The sequence below is a fragment of the Phocoena sinus genome, chromosome 2 (assembly GCF_008692025.1).
Source record: "Phocoena sinus isolate mPhoSin1 chromosome 2, mPhoSin1.pri, whole genome shotgun sequence".
Lineage (NCBI taxonomy): Eukaryota > Metazoa > Chordata > Mammalia > Artiodactyla > Phocoenidae > Phocoena > Phocoena sinus.
Window position 1 is genome coordinate 99,104,265 of NC_045764.1, and position 16,767 is coordinate 99,121,031.

The following is a 16,767-nucleotide window of genomic DNA, read 5'->3' on the forward strand; positions in this document are numbered from 1 at the left end:
TGGCCAAATGTTTAACAAGTGGCCACCATAGTTGGTATAGTTTGTGACAGATTGTTTTTTTGGCTCTTGTATCCTTCAAAATTGTTCAAATCTGGTGCATTACACATCTAGAATACTATGTACCCTTATTATTGCTGAATTGTGAGAAAGTCATTCAGTTGCTGAAGGTTTTACATTTATCGCCCCTTGGAGCTTAAGGAGGTATTAAAATAAACACTTTTACATAGTGGGTAATGAACTGAAATAACTTATTGGCCACCCCTAGAAGCAGTGATGGCTAGAAGTAAAACTTGAAGAAAAAAACGACCCTTTGTAGAAATGTATAGATGACAGATGACAAGCCTGCATTATAGTGTTAAGGGAAAAAAAAGGATTTGTTACCCCAAACCCCTTACGAGTCTCTTACCTCCATTACTTTGGAGGCTGGTAGTCAGAAGGCCATCAAATAGTCTTTTTTGTTTTTTTAAACATAGGCCTCTGGTAGATGAGAAATAGAATGGGTAGATTTTGATGGGCAATATAGGGAACAATAGAGTATTGTGGGACAAGCAGTTCATCTGGGGCATGGTGGGGAGAAGAGTGTTTTCTGGGAGACCAAAGCCAAAATGCAGGCCCTTTATTGATTCCAGATAGAGCAACCAAGTAAAAAGTGAGAGGGAGGTTCTGTAAATAGCAATGAACACTGTCCTGTAAAAACAGAAAATTTTTGAAGAATTTAAGCTAAATGCTGTAAAACATTGTTGTCCCTTCAAGAAGGTGTGAAGCTCAGGCCCTTATCTTCTCCATTACCCCATTTAAAATTAAGGAAACAGAATTAGTGAAACTGAAATGTTGGATCCTGCCCTAGAAGGCACAGCCAGGAGTAAATGCAAATGGCTGAAAGTTGAGTTCAGCTTATTGTAATACAGGTATTTTTAACGTGGATGTAAGACGTCCCACGGCATCCCTCTGTGATGCCAAAAGATAACATTGGTGGGGATTAAATTACTTCTCAGGGCTACTTCTTTGGCTCTGAGACTGGGAAGTTTTAATGAGTTGTGCAGATCAGAAGTTATATAGGTGGTACAACTCACATAGTAGATCATTTCCCCTTAGTTTTCATTGTTCTCCTGCTTCTTTGCATAGAATTTGTTGGGAAATAAACAATGAAGTCATAATTATGAATCAGTTACTATTTCTAGCACACTTAAACCCTATTCCATATTGAAACAAACCAGAATGGTGCTAATTAATACTATTAGCCACGCACTCACATGGCTGATTTGATTTAGTTGTATCTCTTATAACCAAGGTTATGAGCAAGCAGACTGTTTAAATTTGCATTTATACTATACAGTGACTAACAGAAGTGACTCGGGGGACTTCCCTGGTGGCACAGAGGTTAAGAATCCACCTGCCAACGCAGGGGACACGGGTTCCAGCCCTGGTCCGGGAAGATCCCACATGCTGTGGAGCACCTAAGCTGGTGCACCACAACTACTGAGCCTGCGCTCTAGAGCCTGTGAACCACAACTACTGAGCCCGCGTGCCACAACTGCTGAAGCCCGTGTGCCTAGAGCCTGTGCTCTGCAACAGAGAGAGGCCACCACAATTAGAAGCCTGCAACGAAGAGTAGCCCCCTGCTCACTGCAGCTAGAGAAAGCCCGTGCACAGCAACGAAGACACAACACAGCCAAAAATAAATAAATAAAACTAAAGAAAAAAATGAATCGGGGGAAAAAAATGAAGATTAAGTGGTGTAACATTATATGCTGTGTGGTCTAATTTTGTGTCCCTTGTCTTCCAGTGTGTATTTTTAATAGAGCTGGGAATCCAGTTGAATCCGTAATTTGAGCCAATGACTGAGAAACTACAGACTTTGGCACAAGTCTCCTATTTCTTGGCATTTGCTTATAAAAATTTCAGCATTTGCCAACTGAAGCAATATATATTCAGCTGCCTTCTCAAGATGCTATCTATAAACAGTGCTTTTGTGCCTTGATGAATTATTCTAGACTTGACCTCTTCTGGTGAAATACAATTAGACTGTTGTTGAAATGACACTGATGGACAATTTAAACTGATGTTCGAAACCTGCTAAATATGATATAGATGGATTACATGCCAACCATATTTTTGGTTACTTATTAAGAATGTTATAAATAAGAATGATGACAAGCATCCAGTTTTGGAGCTGTAGCGTGATCTGGAGGACTTATTCATTAATGTATATACGGCATAAAAGTTTCTAATTTTAATATAAAGAGAAATTTTTACTTAATTATTGCTGTCAAACATTGAGTATTGAAGGTTATAGGAAAACCCATAATTGTATTACAAAGCACGTATAATCATTGATCACCTCTGATATTTTAAATGTTTTATATACCTTTTCAAAAGATAAGAGGATGAGAATTTGCCAACAGGAGACAAAGCAATGTCATTCTAATAAGTGGAAATGTCTTTTGTGTTTTACTAGGACTTCGGAAGCATGATGTATGCTTTTTAATTACCGTACGTCCCACAAAACCTTATGGTACCAAGTTTGACCGGAGGAGACCTTTTGTTGAGCAGGTTGGCCTGGTTTATGTCAGAGGCTGTGAGGTCCAGGGCATGCTGGACGATAAAGGGCGTGTCATTGAAGACGGTATGGTGATCTGCATGTTTGAAAGACTGTGTATACGTAATGATAAATGTCTTTGCCGTTTTTCCTTTTTGTGTCCTAGGTGATTTTTTTTAGTTGTTTTATATACTAAATCAACACAAAGAATTACATATAAAAGTGTGTAGGGTACGTACCACCCAGTTTTAGAAATAAATAATATGGTTTCTCAACTTCTGTTTTAGATATTGGACAGGATCTTTTGAAATTGCCAATATTTAAAATTCTTCCTTATATGATACTTTACAATATTGCTTTTAAAAACCTCTAAACACCTCTTATAGTTGTTCAGTGATATATTTTTCTCATTTTTCCTTTTTAAGTTTTACTGATTTGATTCATGAGAGCAGTGGTTCTCAAATGGAAACAGCACTACCCTGTGTTTCAAAATACATGGTGGCATATGACTGGGGTAAAGGAAGGGGATGGTGAGCTCTTGGTGTTTGATGGATGGGGGTCCGGGATGTTGAGTACCTTAGCAGAACCGTCTTCTAGAGGGGACTGTCCTGCCCAAGATGCCAGCATTACCCTATTTAGAAACGCAGTTTGATTTCTTAGACTTAACTGATTGTTTTTTGAAATTGTTTCTTTTGTTGTCCTGACATTTTTGATAATACTATTAAATTATAACTGCATCTATGTCCAAGTGCTTATTTTACAATTTGTTTATGAAACTTCTATCAGAACTTGAATCAGCTTCTACTACCTGTGATTTCAAGATTGAATCATTGCTAAAGGGCTGAAAACTAGGCTACTCTTATCACTAGAATAAAAGAAAAAGGAGAAGAGAATGGAGGACAGGTAGAATAAACATAAGGCCACGTCCTGGGACCAGAGTTGGAGGTCAAAGGCAAAAAGAAAGGAGAGAGGGCAAAGGGGCAAGAAAAAGCGTCTGAGCTTTCAGCCACTAGTATATGAAATTTCCTGTTATACTAGTGATGTTACACATGGAATATGGAAGGACAAAAAGAGTAATCAGCCGAGTACCTACTATATGTATGACAATAGGAGGAGCTATGAGTAACTGACACAAGTCAAGTTCTTTGACCTCTAAGGATCCTATTCTAGTTGAGGGCATACACAAATAATTGCAATTCATGGCATTGCACCATAAACGTCACATGACTGTTCTGGGAAGAAATAGTGACAGTTTAGAAAAAGGAGAAAATATTTTCAGCTTGGATCTCAAAATGGATGAGTGGAAGGCATTCTAGTTGGGGGAATTGCTGGAGTTAAATCTGGACACTTTACTCATCATTTCTAGAAAAGGAGTTCTGCTAACTTACTATGATATTTGAAAAGTATATATTTCATTTAATAAACTTTAAAAAAATGTCTAGGACCTGAACCCAGACCCAATCTTAGAGGAGAATCAAGGACATTTAGAGTGTTTTTGGATCCAAACCAGTATCAACAAGATATGACCAATACAATACAAAATGGAGCAGAAGATGTGTATGAAACTTTCAATATAATAATGAGGAGAAAACCGAAGGAAAATAACTTTAAGGTAATCTGGGGGCTATAAACTAAAAGTAGTATTTCATAATTTGAATAACTTTTAAGACATAAATATGTAGATCCTACGTTAAAAAAGATTTGTTAAAATAACGATCACTGCTTGTGTTTAGATTCTAAACAAATCTCTTAAATTCTTAACATATAGATTAAATATAAAAACTTAAGTAAATTTATTTGCTAAATCTTACTTTGTCTTTTGATGAGTTTGGAAACTTAAAATATAAATTAATCCAGGTGTTATTTTAAAAATCAGCCTCCCTTCTTGCTTTTCGTATATTAGATACTCAGTTTATGCTTCAGTCTGAGATGAAGAAAACTGCTTGTTTGTTTACTGAGACTTCTTTCTTAAATCAAATGTAGGTGTATTTTCAAATTACTTTAGGAGTACAAATGTGGAACCTCAGGGTTCTAAATTACTGTGATATTTTGTATTTATACTTTCCTCATTAGTGGGAAAAGGGAAGTTTGGGGGCTAGAGAGTTTTACCTTTATAATAACTTTATGGAGAGAAAAGGAGTTTTAGTAAGGAAGAATTTGGAAGTATTATTTGAAACTATACTATAAAACTTAAACATTGAGCAGTTCTAGCATTTGATAACACTAGCTTTTGCACAAATGCCTTTCTTTTCTCTCTCCCCCAAAATAGTGCTTCTTATACATTATCACTTTATTACCATTTTTAAAAAAAGAAAATCTCATATACAAAGGAATTTATTTTCTATCTCACACTCCACATCCAATCCATCAATCAGTCTAATTACCTTACCACCTCCACTGATGCCATGTGCAAGAACCTTCATCTCTCACATGCCTGCTTCTCTTCTTGACTGCTCCTCCCCTTATATTATTCTCCACATAGTGACTGAATGTGAATTATACCTTGGTACCTCTGTTCACACTCTTTAGTGGTCTCCCATCACAGTAGAAAGTTGTTACCGTAATCCAAAAGTCCCATTATTATCTGTCCTCTGGCTGCCTCTCCAACACCATCTTCTAACACTTTTTCCTTATTCACTCAATGCCAGTCACACTGACCCTTTTGCTTCTCTTTAATAATGCAGGCTTCTGTACATGGTATTTCCGCTTACCTAGACAGTCTTCTCCCAGGTATCTACATGGTTTTTCCTTTCACTTTACATGGGCAGCTCTGTTTAATTTCTAAGAGGAAGCATTTTTTTAAGGGTTTGTTCTGTAATGGTCTATAATTATAGACCACATCAGGTCTGTAATGTGTAGACCTGATCAGATTTTCATCCTGCTCAACAGAAGTCAAGTGGTAAACTCGTCTATGACATTCTGTCTAAACGAACTACTAATGGATAAACTGTTCTTGCTGAGTTTGGTCTTTTGTTTAACTCAGTGTATGGTATCAGCTGAAAATATAGCTGTTGATTCAGTCTAGCCAAGCACCTGTCAGCAGAAAATAGCTTCTTGCCCTGAAACACTCAGGAATTCTGGTTAGTGCAGCCAGCTTGGCATTCCATTGAAGTGCAAATGTTTGAGATGTCTTCTTCACAAAATCCGTTTTTGTCCTCTTACTGACAGGCTGTGCTGGAGACTATTCGGAACCTGATGAATACTGATTGTGTGGTACCTGACTGGCTGCATGACATCATTTTAGGTTATGGGGATCCAAGTAGTGCACATTATTCCAAAATGCCCAATCAGATCGCCACCCTTGATTTCAATGATACATTTTTCTCCATTGAGCATTTAAAAACCAGCTTTCCTGGTCATAATGTTAAAGTAACTGTGGATGACCCAGCTCTACAGATACCCCCTTTCAGGTAAAGTCAAAACTGGATATACTCCTTTTAAGCTTTCTGTAGTCAGTCTGAGTTAGGCCATCAGGACTGTAGATAAAGTAAGTTTTGAGTATCATATCTGGATAATGTTTGGGTAGTCTTTACCCTCACCACATAATCACTGGGATAAATTTATTTCTAATTCTTTGTGTAGTAGCTATTTTAAGACCACAGTAAAAGTAGCCTCATGTCTTACAAGGGTTCAGTAAATGCTTTTTGTCTGAAGAGTACTATATAAATGTAGCTGTAGCATTTGACTGAAGAAATATGTGCTAATTAATACACATAGCCATGTGATTTTGAACTTTCTTTTGTTTTAGGAAAAAATTCTCTTCTTTTCTTTTAACCCTGATTGCTTTTACAAATTTTAAATATTCATAATATAGTTATACTCAAAGTTAAAGGAGCTTTGGTTTAATTTGAGTAGAAAAAGAACAAAGTACCTGAAGCGCTGATTGCTTCATGAATTCTGTCATATGGATTAGTGGCGAAGCACTAAGTATACCTTGGTGGTAGCAGAGGACTTAATTACTTTCTTAGTTGCAAATTAGAATGTTTTTAATTAACTGTTATATATAAATATAATAATTCTGCATATTGAAAGCATGTATGCTTTATAACTCCCAAACCTAATCTTCCTCTGTACTTTCCTCATCTTGTTAATGGCAAAATCATCTTGAAATCTCAGCAGTGTTTTTTTTGTTTTTTTTTTGTTTTTGCGATACGCGGGCCTCTCACCGTTGTGGCCTCTCCTGTTGCGGAGAACAGGCTCAGTGGCCATGGCTCACGGGCCCAGCCGCTCCGTGGCATGTTGGATCCTCCCAGACCGGGGCACGAACCCGTGTCCCCTGCATCGGCAGGCGGACTCTCAACCACTGCGCCACCAGGGAAGCCCAACACTTCAGTCTTTATAATGGCAATGTCTTTGCTCCCTCTGTCTCCTTGCTTAAACCCATTACATGCCTTACTGCTAGAGTCATTCCATTGTCTAACAGTTTAATTTTAGGGTATTCATTAACTTCCTCAGGTACCTATGGGAAGTTGCCTGCTGAGGTATCCCTGACACCAGGCTAAGAACTTCTGCCTTAAAGGCTTGATATTCCAGAGGTGTCAGAACAAGGCTCCCGCCTTTCTCTCTAGCCCTATTTTCTCCATTGTATCCTACACTTCAGCAGAACTGGCTACTTCTTTCTTCCTGGAATGTCTATTGAAATTCATTTTAGATGCCACCTTTCCCATAAAGCCTTTTCTGATTAAAGGAAGGACAGTGTGTAAGGCACTTTACAGTGCATGTGCCATAAGCATATAAATTTTCTTTCGTAAACATGCTAAGTGAAAGAAGCCAGACAGAAGAAAACAAATATTGTATGATTCCATTTCCATGAAATGTCCAGAATAGGACAGTATAAAGACAGACTGATTGCCAGAGGCTGGGTTTAGGTTGGAATACAGAGTGACTACTTAATTGCATGGGTTTTCCTTTGGACTGATTAAAGTATTCTGGCATTAGAGAGTAGTGATGACTATACAACATTGTATAAAACCCATTGTATTGAACCTTTAAAATGGTAAATTTTATATTATGTGAATATTACCCCAATTAAAAAAATAGTAATTATTTCCCCTAAAAAAACAAAATAAATATATAAATAAATGTTTCTTCTTTGATTCTCCTTTAATCAGATGACTTTTTTCTTAATCTAAACACCCTTAGCTGCATTTTAATGCTTTTAAATATGCTTTTTTCAAAATTTATATGCAGATAGTAAGTTCCTTTAAACTATAAATGTTTCTTACTCATCTGATTATCCTCTATACAATGTCATGCACAAGATAGGTGCTTGGTAAACTGTTGTTAATTGTAAAAATGAACAAGGTTTTGGTCTTGTAGGATAACTTTTCCAGTAAGAAATGGAAAGGGGAAGAAAAGGAAAGATGCAGAGAAGGAAGATGAAGACACTGAAGAGGCAAAAACCTTAATTGTTGAACCTCATGTTATTCCTAATAGAGGTCCTTATCCTTACAACCAGCCCAAACGGTAATTTCACTATTTCTGCTAATTGTAATAATGAATAATAGTTTGCTATTTCAAGTGGATTAGTAATATTTAAAAATTTTTCTGATTTTAAAAATTATTTAGAAACTTCTGTTTCTGGACCCTGTTTACTTCTCTTCTGTTAGTTTTGGCCATTTGTAGTAATATTTTTGGCCATTCTGTAGTAATATTTCAAAAAGAAACATTTTCAGGTACTATGAGAAATAAATATTAACAGTCTACCTTAATGTGAGCACAAGGCTCTTACTTCATGACCATGTGTTGCATTTAGCAGCTACCCTTGTGCTTGTGTGCCATGACTAATAAAGTGGCATTGTATTTGGTGTTAGATTTGGAACTAGAATTTTGACACTCTTGTTAAGATCTGGGCTGGGCTAAACATATTGGAAAATAACTGTAGTCTTTTCTTTCCATAAAATTCATTCAGTTTTAATTGGTCTGTGGAGGGGCGAAGGTAAAGAGGGTCATTCAGAAGAGATTGGGCCAGTCATGTAGGATGTAAAGTTCTTGAGATCTGCTGTGCAACATTGTGCTTATAGTTAACAACACTGTACTGTACATTTAAAATTTGTTAAGAAGGTATATCTTATTGTATGTACTGTTTACTGCACACACACCCACAGAAAGGGCTGGATTGGGAGGAGGAAGAAATTGGGAAACAAGGGGCAAATATAGAGCAGATGTTCAGACCTCTGGTCATTGTTGTCTAAATTCTTACTAACGTCATCCATCTTTATTTTTAACGAACTTCTTATCAACTCTTATTTGAAGGAATACAATTCAGTTCACTCATACACAGATAGAGGCCATCCGTGCTGGAATGCAGCCTGGGCTAACTATGGTAAGAGAGTTACTGTTCTACAAGTTCTTAAATGGATTCAGACTAGAAGTGTCAGATTTTCAGCGTGTATTCTGTTTTAAGGCCAAAAACCCAACTGAATTAAGTGTTTATAAGTAATTGTGGCATCTTATGTGTATGGACGCTACTCATTTCAATGTTCATAAATAAAGTTTTGTTAGAACCTCACTGTGGCCATTCATTTATGTACTGCCTGTAGCCATTTTTGTGCCACAACAGCAGAGTTTAAATACTTGTAGCAGAGACTGTATGGGCCACAAAGAGTAAAATGTTTACTTGCTGGCCCTGTACAGAAAAAGTCTGTTGACAATGCTTTAGAAATGTGTTTAATTTCCAAGTATTTGAAGGTTTTTACTGATTTCTGGTCTAAGTCCATTATGGTCAGAGAACATACTTTCTATGATTTCAATTTTTTAAAATTTATTAAGGTTTGTTTTATGGCCCAGGATATGATTTATTGGTGAATATTCTGTGTGCACTTGAAAAGAATGTGTGTTCTGTTGTCTTGGGTGGAGTGTCCTGTTTATGTCAATGAGATCCATTTGGTTGATGCTGTTATTCAGTACTTGTCTTTCCCTGCTGGTATTCCACGTACTATTGCTGTTGCTGACTGAGAGAAGTATTGAAGTCTCCAACTATAATTTTGGATTTGTTTCTCCTTTCAGTTTTGTCCATTTTTGCTTCATGTATTTTAAAGCTTTATGGATATGTACATACACTTTCAGGGTTGTTGTGTCTTCTTGGTGAATTGACACTTTTGTCATGTATAATGTCTGTCTTTATCACTGGTAATTTTCTTTACTCTAAAGTTTACTTTGATATTAATATAGCCACCACAGCTTTCTTTTGATTAGTGTTTACATGATATATCTTTTCCCATCAGTTTACTTCTAACCTACCTATTATATTTGAAGTGAGTTCCTTGTAGACAGCATATAGTTGGTGCGTGGTTTTTTTTCTCCATTCTGACAAGTCTCTGCTTTTAATTGGTGTGTTCAGTCCATTTACATTTAATGTACTTATTAATGTGTTTGGGTTTAGGCCTACCATTTCATTATTTGTTTTGTGTTTGTTTCCTTTTTTGTGTGTTCCTGTTTCCCTTTTCCTGCCTTCTTCTGAGTTATTTGGATAGTTTTTAGTGTTTCATTTATATTTATCTATTTTGTTCTTTTATTATATCTCTTGTATAGGTTTTTCTTAATGGCTGCTCTAGAGAATTACAGTATACACACTTACTCTTTCACAGCCTACTTAGAATCAGTATTCTGTCTCTTAAATTGATTGGAGGATCCTTGCTTCTGTATAGGTCCCTTTACCTTCCCCTTTTATGTTGTAGTTGTCATATGTTTTACCTGTAAATACACTGAAAATACCATCAGGCAATATTAGAACTTTTTCTTGCAGACATCAAACATATTTTAAAGAACTCCAGAGGAGAAGAATAGTCTGTTATATTTACCATTTATCCTTTATTCCTGATATCTCAAGTATCCTCTGGTATCATTTCCTTTGAGGATTTCTTTTACCAGTTTTCTTTTTGTTGGGGTTTTTTTTGTCGGGGGGATACGCAGGCCTCTCACTGTTGTGGCTTCTCCCGTTGTGGAGCACGGGACACACAGGCTCCGGACGCACAGGCTCAGCAGCCATGGCTTACGGGCCCAGCCGCTCCGTGGCATGTAGGATCCTCCCAGACTGGGGCACGAACCCGTGTCTCCTGCATCGGCAGGCGGACTCTCAACCACTGCGCCACCAGCGAAGCCCACTTTTACCAGTTTTAAGAGCAGATCAGCTAGCAATGAATTACCTTTATTTTCCTTCATATGAGAATGTCTCTAATTCATCTTCATTCTTTAAAGATATTTTCACTGGACAAAGAATATTGCATTGATAGTTTTCTCCTTTCAGCACTTTAAAAATGTTATTCCACTTCCTTTTGGCTTCCATGTTCTGATGAGAAGTCCACAGTCATTTGAAACATCTTTTTGCTATATGTAATATATCATTTTTCTCTGGTTGCTATTAAGATTTTTTTCTCTGTCTTTAGATTCCAACCATTTAATTATTATGTGTCTGGCCTTAGATTTCTTTGGGATTATTCTGTTTATGGTTAAATGAGCTTCTTGAATCTGCGATTTATGTCTTTTGCCAGATTTGGGAAATTTTCAGCCATTATTTCTTTAAATACTTTTTCTACACTGCATGCTTTTCCCCTTCTTTCTAGGATTAGAGAGATAGGTTATACCTTTTAATATTGCCTCATAGATTCACAAGGCTGTGTGTATTATTTTTTTAATCTTTTTTTTTCTGCTTGTTGTTCAGGTTGGGTGATTTCTATTGATTTGTCTTCAAGTTCACTAACTCTGTCTTGTCCATTCTGCATTGAACTTACCCAGTGAATTTTTAAATTTATTTTATCTTTCAGTTTTAAAATCTCCATTTTCTAACTGTGTGATAACTTAGTAGTTTGCTATGTGTTCGTCTGCTTTTTAGGTTGTGGGCCCACCAGGTACAGGAAAAACAGATGTGGCGGTCCAAATCATATCCAACATCTACCACAATTTCCCAGAGCAGAGGACTCTGATTGTTACTCATTCCAATCAGGTAAAAGAGAGAGTGTGTATGTGCGTGTGCATGCATGCACTCCATACATGCATGTATGAAGTGGACATGCATGTATGGAGTGGGAGATGCATGAAAGCACAATGGAGATTTCTGCTTATATGATAACCTGATTATGGGCTCACAGAGTACCAGGAAAGGCTGATGAGCATAATGTTTGTTATTGAGTTAATCTTGGATCATCTCTGGTCATGACTAGACCATATTGAGAAAAATATAAAAACAATCTTTTATTTCGAATAGAGGCAGTCCAAATGTGGAAAAGCTGAGAAGAATATTTGGATATGTGGTAATTGCCTTTTTCTCCTATCATCCATGCTAAGCTAGACCTTTTACTTTGAGATCAAAAGCATTACCCCTTACTAGTAGTATTTTTCTACTAGTAGAATGGATATTCCTAAAAGACTAAATCCAGATCACATTAATACTGGATTAAATTTTAAATCCTTATAAAATGTGCATACGAATATGTATATTACATGGAAGGACAATTTTAGGTTGCAGGTCCAATACATAAGGCATTTATAAATAGCTAAAACAAGGAAAGCAAACTCCTTTCTTGTAAATAATGGATGAAAAATGGTCTTTACATCTGTATGTGTGCTGAGGTAATTATTCTGAAGCTGTCACTACCATAGACATGAAAAAGAACAGGTGATATTAACTCTAATGTAAAATGTGACAGGGAGCTAGCTCTCAGAACATTCTGAAACATGTTATGAAACTCACATGGTAGTCTAAATCTCCAAAGGTACCTGTTTTCTCTGAATACGTATTAACAATAGTGATTTCAGTTGACCAATTCTTTAAAAAAGTTGGTCTACAGAGAAACACTGAGTTTTTAGAATGCTAAATGTTATTTACGGTTATTCATCAACTTAATCTCAGGATTTTAAAGTTAGTACTATCCAATTCATTCACTTATGTTTTTATTTCTTTAAAGTTTATAAGTAACTGGCCTGGTGTACTAAAATTGTGCACAAGAGAGGGTTAAGGCTTTATCTTGATAAAAGAAACAAACTGTGTAAAGACTTTCTTCTTCTATTTAATAAAATTCAGTCTATAATAATGTTACCTATTTACAGATACTTAGAATGAATAAGGAATTATTCAGTGTTGTTTTAACATAATATTTTTTAGTAAATTTTGTCATAACTTGATAATGACTTTCTATAGTATCCTCTACTTATGACTGTCTTGTGTAGCACAGTTATAGAGAAGGTTATTTTGCAAAAATAGCCAAAGATTTCTTTGCTCCTTTGATAATTAGACCATCCTCTTAAACGCAAGTTGTTGATATTTCACAACTGTTTTTGTTTACCAGATCTTGGTTCCCATCTATAATTCTAGCAGTTCTCCAACATCACTTTAATTCACGATGAAATCTTGCAGTTTTTTCTGAGATTGCAATGTGCTAGTATTTTTTGTCCCCTAAATCTATGTGGTTCGTGAGTTTGGATAGGAAAGGTTTGGACAGTGAGTAATGCCATGTGGTCTGATCTATTGCATCTCAAGTTTTAGATGAAAAATATCAAGAGTTTAGATAGCGTGAATTTTTTTCCTGAAGATTTATGTTTATCTCATCAGTTTCTGAGCTCTAATTGCTAGAATTGTGATAGCAAAGGATATCTGTATACCTTACGTAGCCTGGATGTTTACAAGACTGGATGCTGACCTCATGGGCGGGGTTAAACTAGTGGTAAATTGGGAGAAATATTTGAGTGGGGGCTAATTTTTAAATGTCATTTTATTAGCATATCTTTCCATGCAATGAAACTTTTGCCTTTCTGCAAAACCTTATAACTGCAGATGTTCAGATAGTAAATACTAGGATTTCAGGGACCCCCAAATACGAACATTTCATAGGTAAATGGCTTTCATCAGAACAGTTTGCAATGAGTGCTCTGCTTCTTATTGTATAGAGAGCTAATTTAGACTTTCAGTCTAAGATTTGAATGTTGCACTTTACCTTTCCTCTCTGTGATCCTTTTGAAGTATTCTACCCACACATCTAAGAGGACTTCTCCAACCACAAAAACTTTTCAGTTTTCTGCAACTCATGGAAATTCTGTTAAATAAAATGAAACTTAATGTGATTGTTAATTATTTTACTAATTTTTACTACTTGAGAGAAATATATACTGAGCCAAAGCCTTCTCTTTTCATAAATTATCAGAGATGTAATGGATAGATGGTTTTTATGATTTCCAGTTACTAATTTGACCAAGTATACATATGTAGCAATATCAGAAATCAATAAAAATACTGTTTTGTTTAAATTATAAATGGCCTTAATATAAGATGTTTCCTTCTGTGTTTTTACTTTGATTCTTATCTGACTGGGCAATGCTCATTCGTTTCTATCCTTCTGATTGTTAGTTTTTGTTACTTTTAAAGGAGCCTACTGATTCTATAAAATTCTCCATCATTCTTTTTTTTTTTATTTTTTATTCTCCAGGCCCTGAACCAGTTGTTTGAGAAAATCATGGCTTTAGACATTGACGAGCGTCACCTCCTGCGTCTTGGTCATGGAGAAGAAGAGCTGGAGACGGAGAAAGATTTCAGCAGGTTAGCAAATGGGGATTAGTTTTGAAACGGTATACAAAGAATTTTTAACCTTCTCTTTTTCTTTAATAAAGAACAGGAAAAGAGAGCAGTGAATACTCCAACTGAATTCTGAAGGGTTCTAGTGTAACCTACTTAGGCTATCCTAATTGAACCTAAAGTCTGTTCAGGATTTCCCTCTGCTCCAGTTCTGCATGTTTATGCCACTTTTTTCCTCATACAGTTATTTCAGTGAAGAGAGTTATCTTTTCATCTTGTTTAAATTGCATATATCCGTTTGCTCTCTATTTATTGAAGTAATTTTTAATGTTGCCAAGCCCAAACTGTACAACGTTTACGCAATTCCTGTTCACATTTCATCTGCACATTTAATTTGCATATATTTTAGGCACCAATTAACTGGATTCATTTAATGAAATGCAGTTGGAGATTAATGATAGTATAAGCTTTGGGGTTGTAAATATTAATTCAGGAACTTATTGCCAGTTTAGCTGGACTTTATGCTTAATATTACATATTGTAAGGTGACTAAAACTTTAGAAGTCAAATTTCTTCTGCTGTTAGTATTTTGGGTTTTTCCTTTAAAGTTGCTTTATGATAGCTCATTTCATTTATATTTAAATTCATTTTTAAAGCATAGTTTCAGTCAATAGGCATAATTAACAGCTTGTACATAATAAATACAGCCTTTGACTATTGAACATTACTTTTGACTAAATCGATTATAGACATCAAAAGAGCTAAAAGAGTGTTAACTTATTATGTTGCATTTATTTTGAGTTCTTGTATTAAAGAGATCACGCAACAGTTTTTCTTTTTAACTTCTTTATAGGAGTATAATTGCTTTACAGTGTTGTGTTAGTTTCTGCTGTATAACAAAGTGAATCAGCTAAATGTATACATATATCCCCATATGCCCTCCCTCTTGCGTCTCCCTCCCACCCTCCCTATCTCACCCCTCTAGGTGGTCACAAAGCACCCAGCTGATCTTCCTGTGCTAGGCAGCTGCTTCCCACTAGCTATCTGTTTTACATTTGGTAATGTATATATGTCAATGCTACTCTTTCACTTCATCCCAGCTTACCCTTACCCCTCCCCGTGTCCTCAAGTCCATTTTCTACATCTGCATCTTTATTCCTGTCCTGCCCCTAGGTTCATTAGAACCATTTTTCTTATTTTTTTAGATTGCATATATATGTGTGTTAGCATATGGTATTTGTTTTTCTCTTTCTGACTTCACTGTATGACAGACTCGGTCCATCCCCCTCACTACAAGTAACTCAATTTCGTTTCTTTTTATGGCGGAGTAATATTCCATTATATATATCTGGCACATCTTCTTTATCCATTCATCTGTCGATGGACACTTAGGTTGCTTCCATGTCCTGGCTATTGTAAATAAGGCTGCAGTGAACATTGTGGTACTTGTCTCTTTTTGAATTATGGTTTTCTCAGGATATATGCCCAGTAGTGAGATTGCTAGGTCATATGCCAGTTCTATTTTTAGTTTTTTAGGGAACCTCCATACTGTTCTCTATAGTGGCTGTATCAATTTACATTCCCACCAACAGTGCAAGAGGGTTCCCTTTTCTCCATACTCTCTCCAGCATTTACTGTTTCTAGTTTTTTTGATGATGGCCATTCTGACTGGTGTGAGATGATAACTCATTGTGATGTTGATTTGCATTTCTCTAATGATTAGTGATGTTGAGCATCCTTTCATGTGTTTGTTGGCAATCTGTGTATCTTCTTGGGAGAAATGTCTATTTAGATCTTCTGCCTATTTTTGCATTGGGTTGTTTGTTTTCTTGATATTGAGCTGCATGAGCTCTTTGTAAAGTTTGGAGATTAATCCTTTGTCAGTTGCTTCATTTGCAAATATTTTCACCTATTCTGAGGGTTTTCTTTTTGTCTTGCTTATGGTTTCCTTTGCTGTGCAAAAGCTTTGAAGTTTCATTAGGTCCCATTTGTTTATTTTTGTTTTTATTTCCATTTCTCTAGGAGGCGGGTCAAAAAGGGTCTTGCTATGATTTATGTCATAGAGTGTTCTGCCTATGTTTTCCTCTAAGAGTTTTATAGTGTCTGGCCTTACATTTAGGTCTATAATTCATTTTGAGTTTATTTTTGTATATGGTGTTACGAATTGTTCTAATTTCATGCTTTCACACGTAGCTGTCCAGTTTTCCCACCACCACTATTGAAGAGGTTGTCTTTTCTCCATTGTATATTCTTGCCTCCTTTATCAAAGATAAGGTGACCATATGTGTGCGAGTTTGTCTCTGGGCTTTCTATCCTGTTCCATTGATCTATATTTCTGTTTTTGTGCCAGTACCATACTGTCTTGATTACTGTAGCTTTGTAGTATAGTCTGAAGTCAGGGAGCCTGATTCCTCCAGCTCCGTTTTTCTTTCTCAAGATTGCTTTGGCTATGCAGGGTCTTTTGTGTTTCCATACAAATTGTGAAATTTTTTGTTCTAGTTCTGTGAAAAATGCCATTGGGGGCTTCCCTGGTGGCGCAGTGGTTGAGAGTCCGCCTTCCGATGCAGGGGCGCGGGTTCGTGCCCCGGTCTGGGAGGATCCCGCGTGCCGCGGAGCGGCTGGGCCCGTGAGCCATGGCTGCTGAGCCTGGGCGTCCGGAGCCTGTGCTCCGCGGCGGGAGAGGCCACAGCAGTGAGAGGCCCGCATACCGCAAAAAAAAAAA

General features: G+C 36.5%; 1 protein-coding gene across 4 annotated transcripts in view; it reads left to right on the top strand.

Moving 5' to 3' along the window:
• The window catches only part of AQR (aquarius intron-binding spliceosomal factor), a 119,290-nt gene that overhangs the window by 46,977 nt on the left and 55,546 nt on the right, over nt 1–16,767 (top strand). For all 4 annotated transcript variants that reach the window (XR_004348719.1, XM_032624670.1, XM_032624671.1 and 1 more), the window contains exons 18-24: nt 2,459–2,626; nt 3,982–4,151; nt 5,708–5,949; nt 7,859–8,005; nt 8,795–8,864; nt 11,373–11,483; nt 13,960–14,069. Coding sequence is in view for 3 of the 4 variants with exons in the window: in XM_032624670.1 (XP_032480561.1) it covers nt 2,459–2,626; nt 3,982–4,151; nt 5,708–5,949; nt 7,859–8,005; nt 8,795–8,864; nt 11,373–11,483; nt 13,960–14,069 (1,018 nt within the window). In the remaining variant the exon portion in view is untranslated. The remainder of the gene's footprint in view (nt 1–2,458; nt 2,627–3,981; nt 4,152–5,707; nt 5,950–7,858; nt 8,006–8,794; nt 8,865–11,372; nt 11,484–13,959; nt 14,070–16,767) is intronic.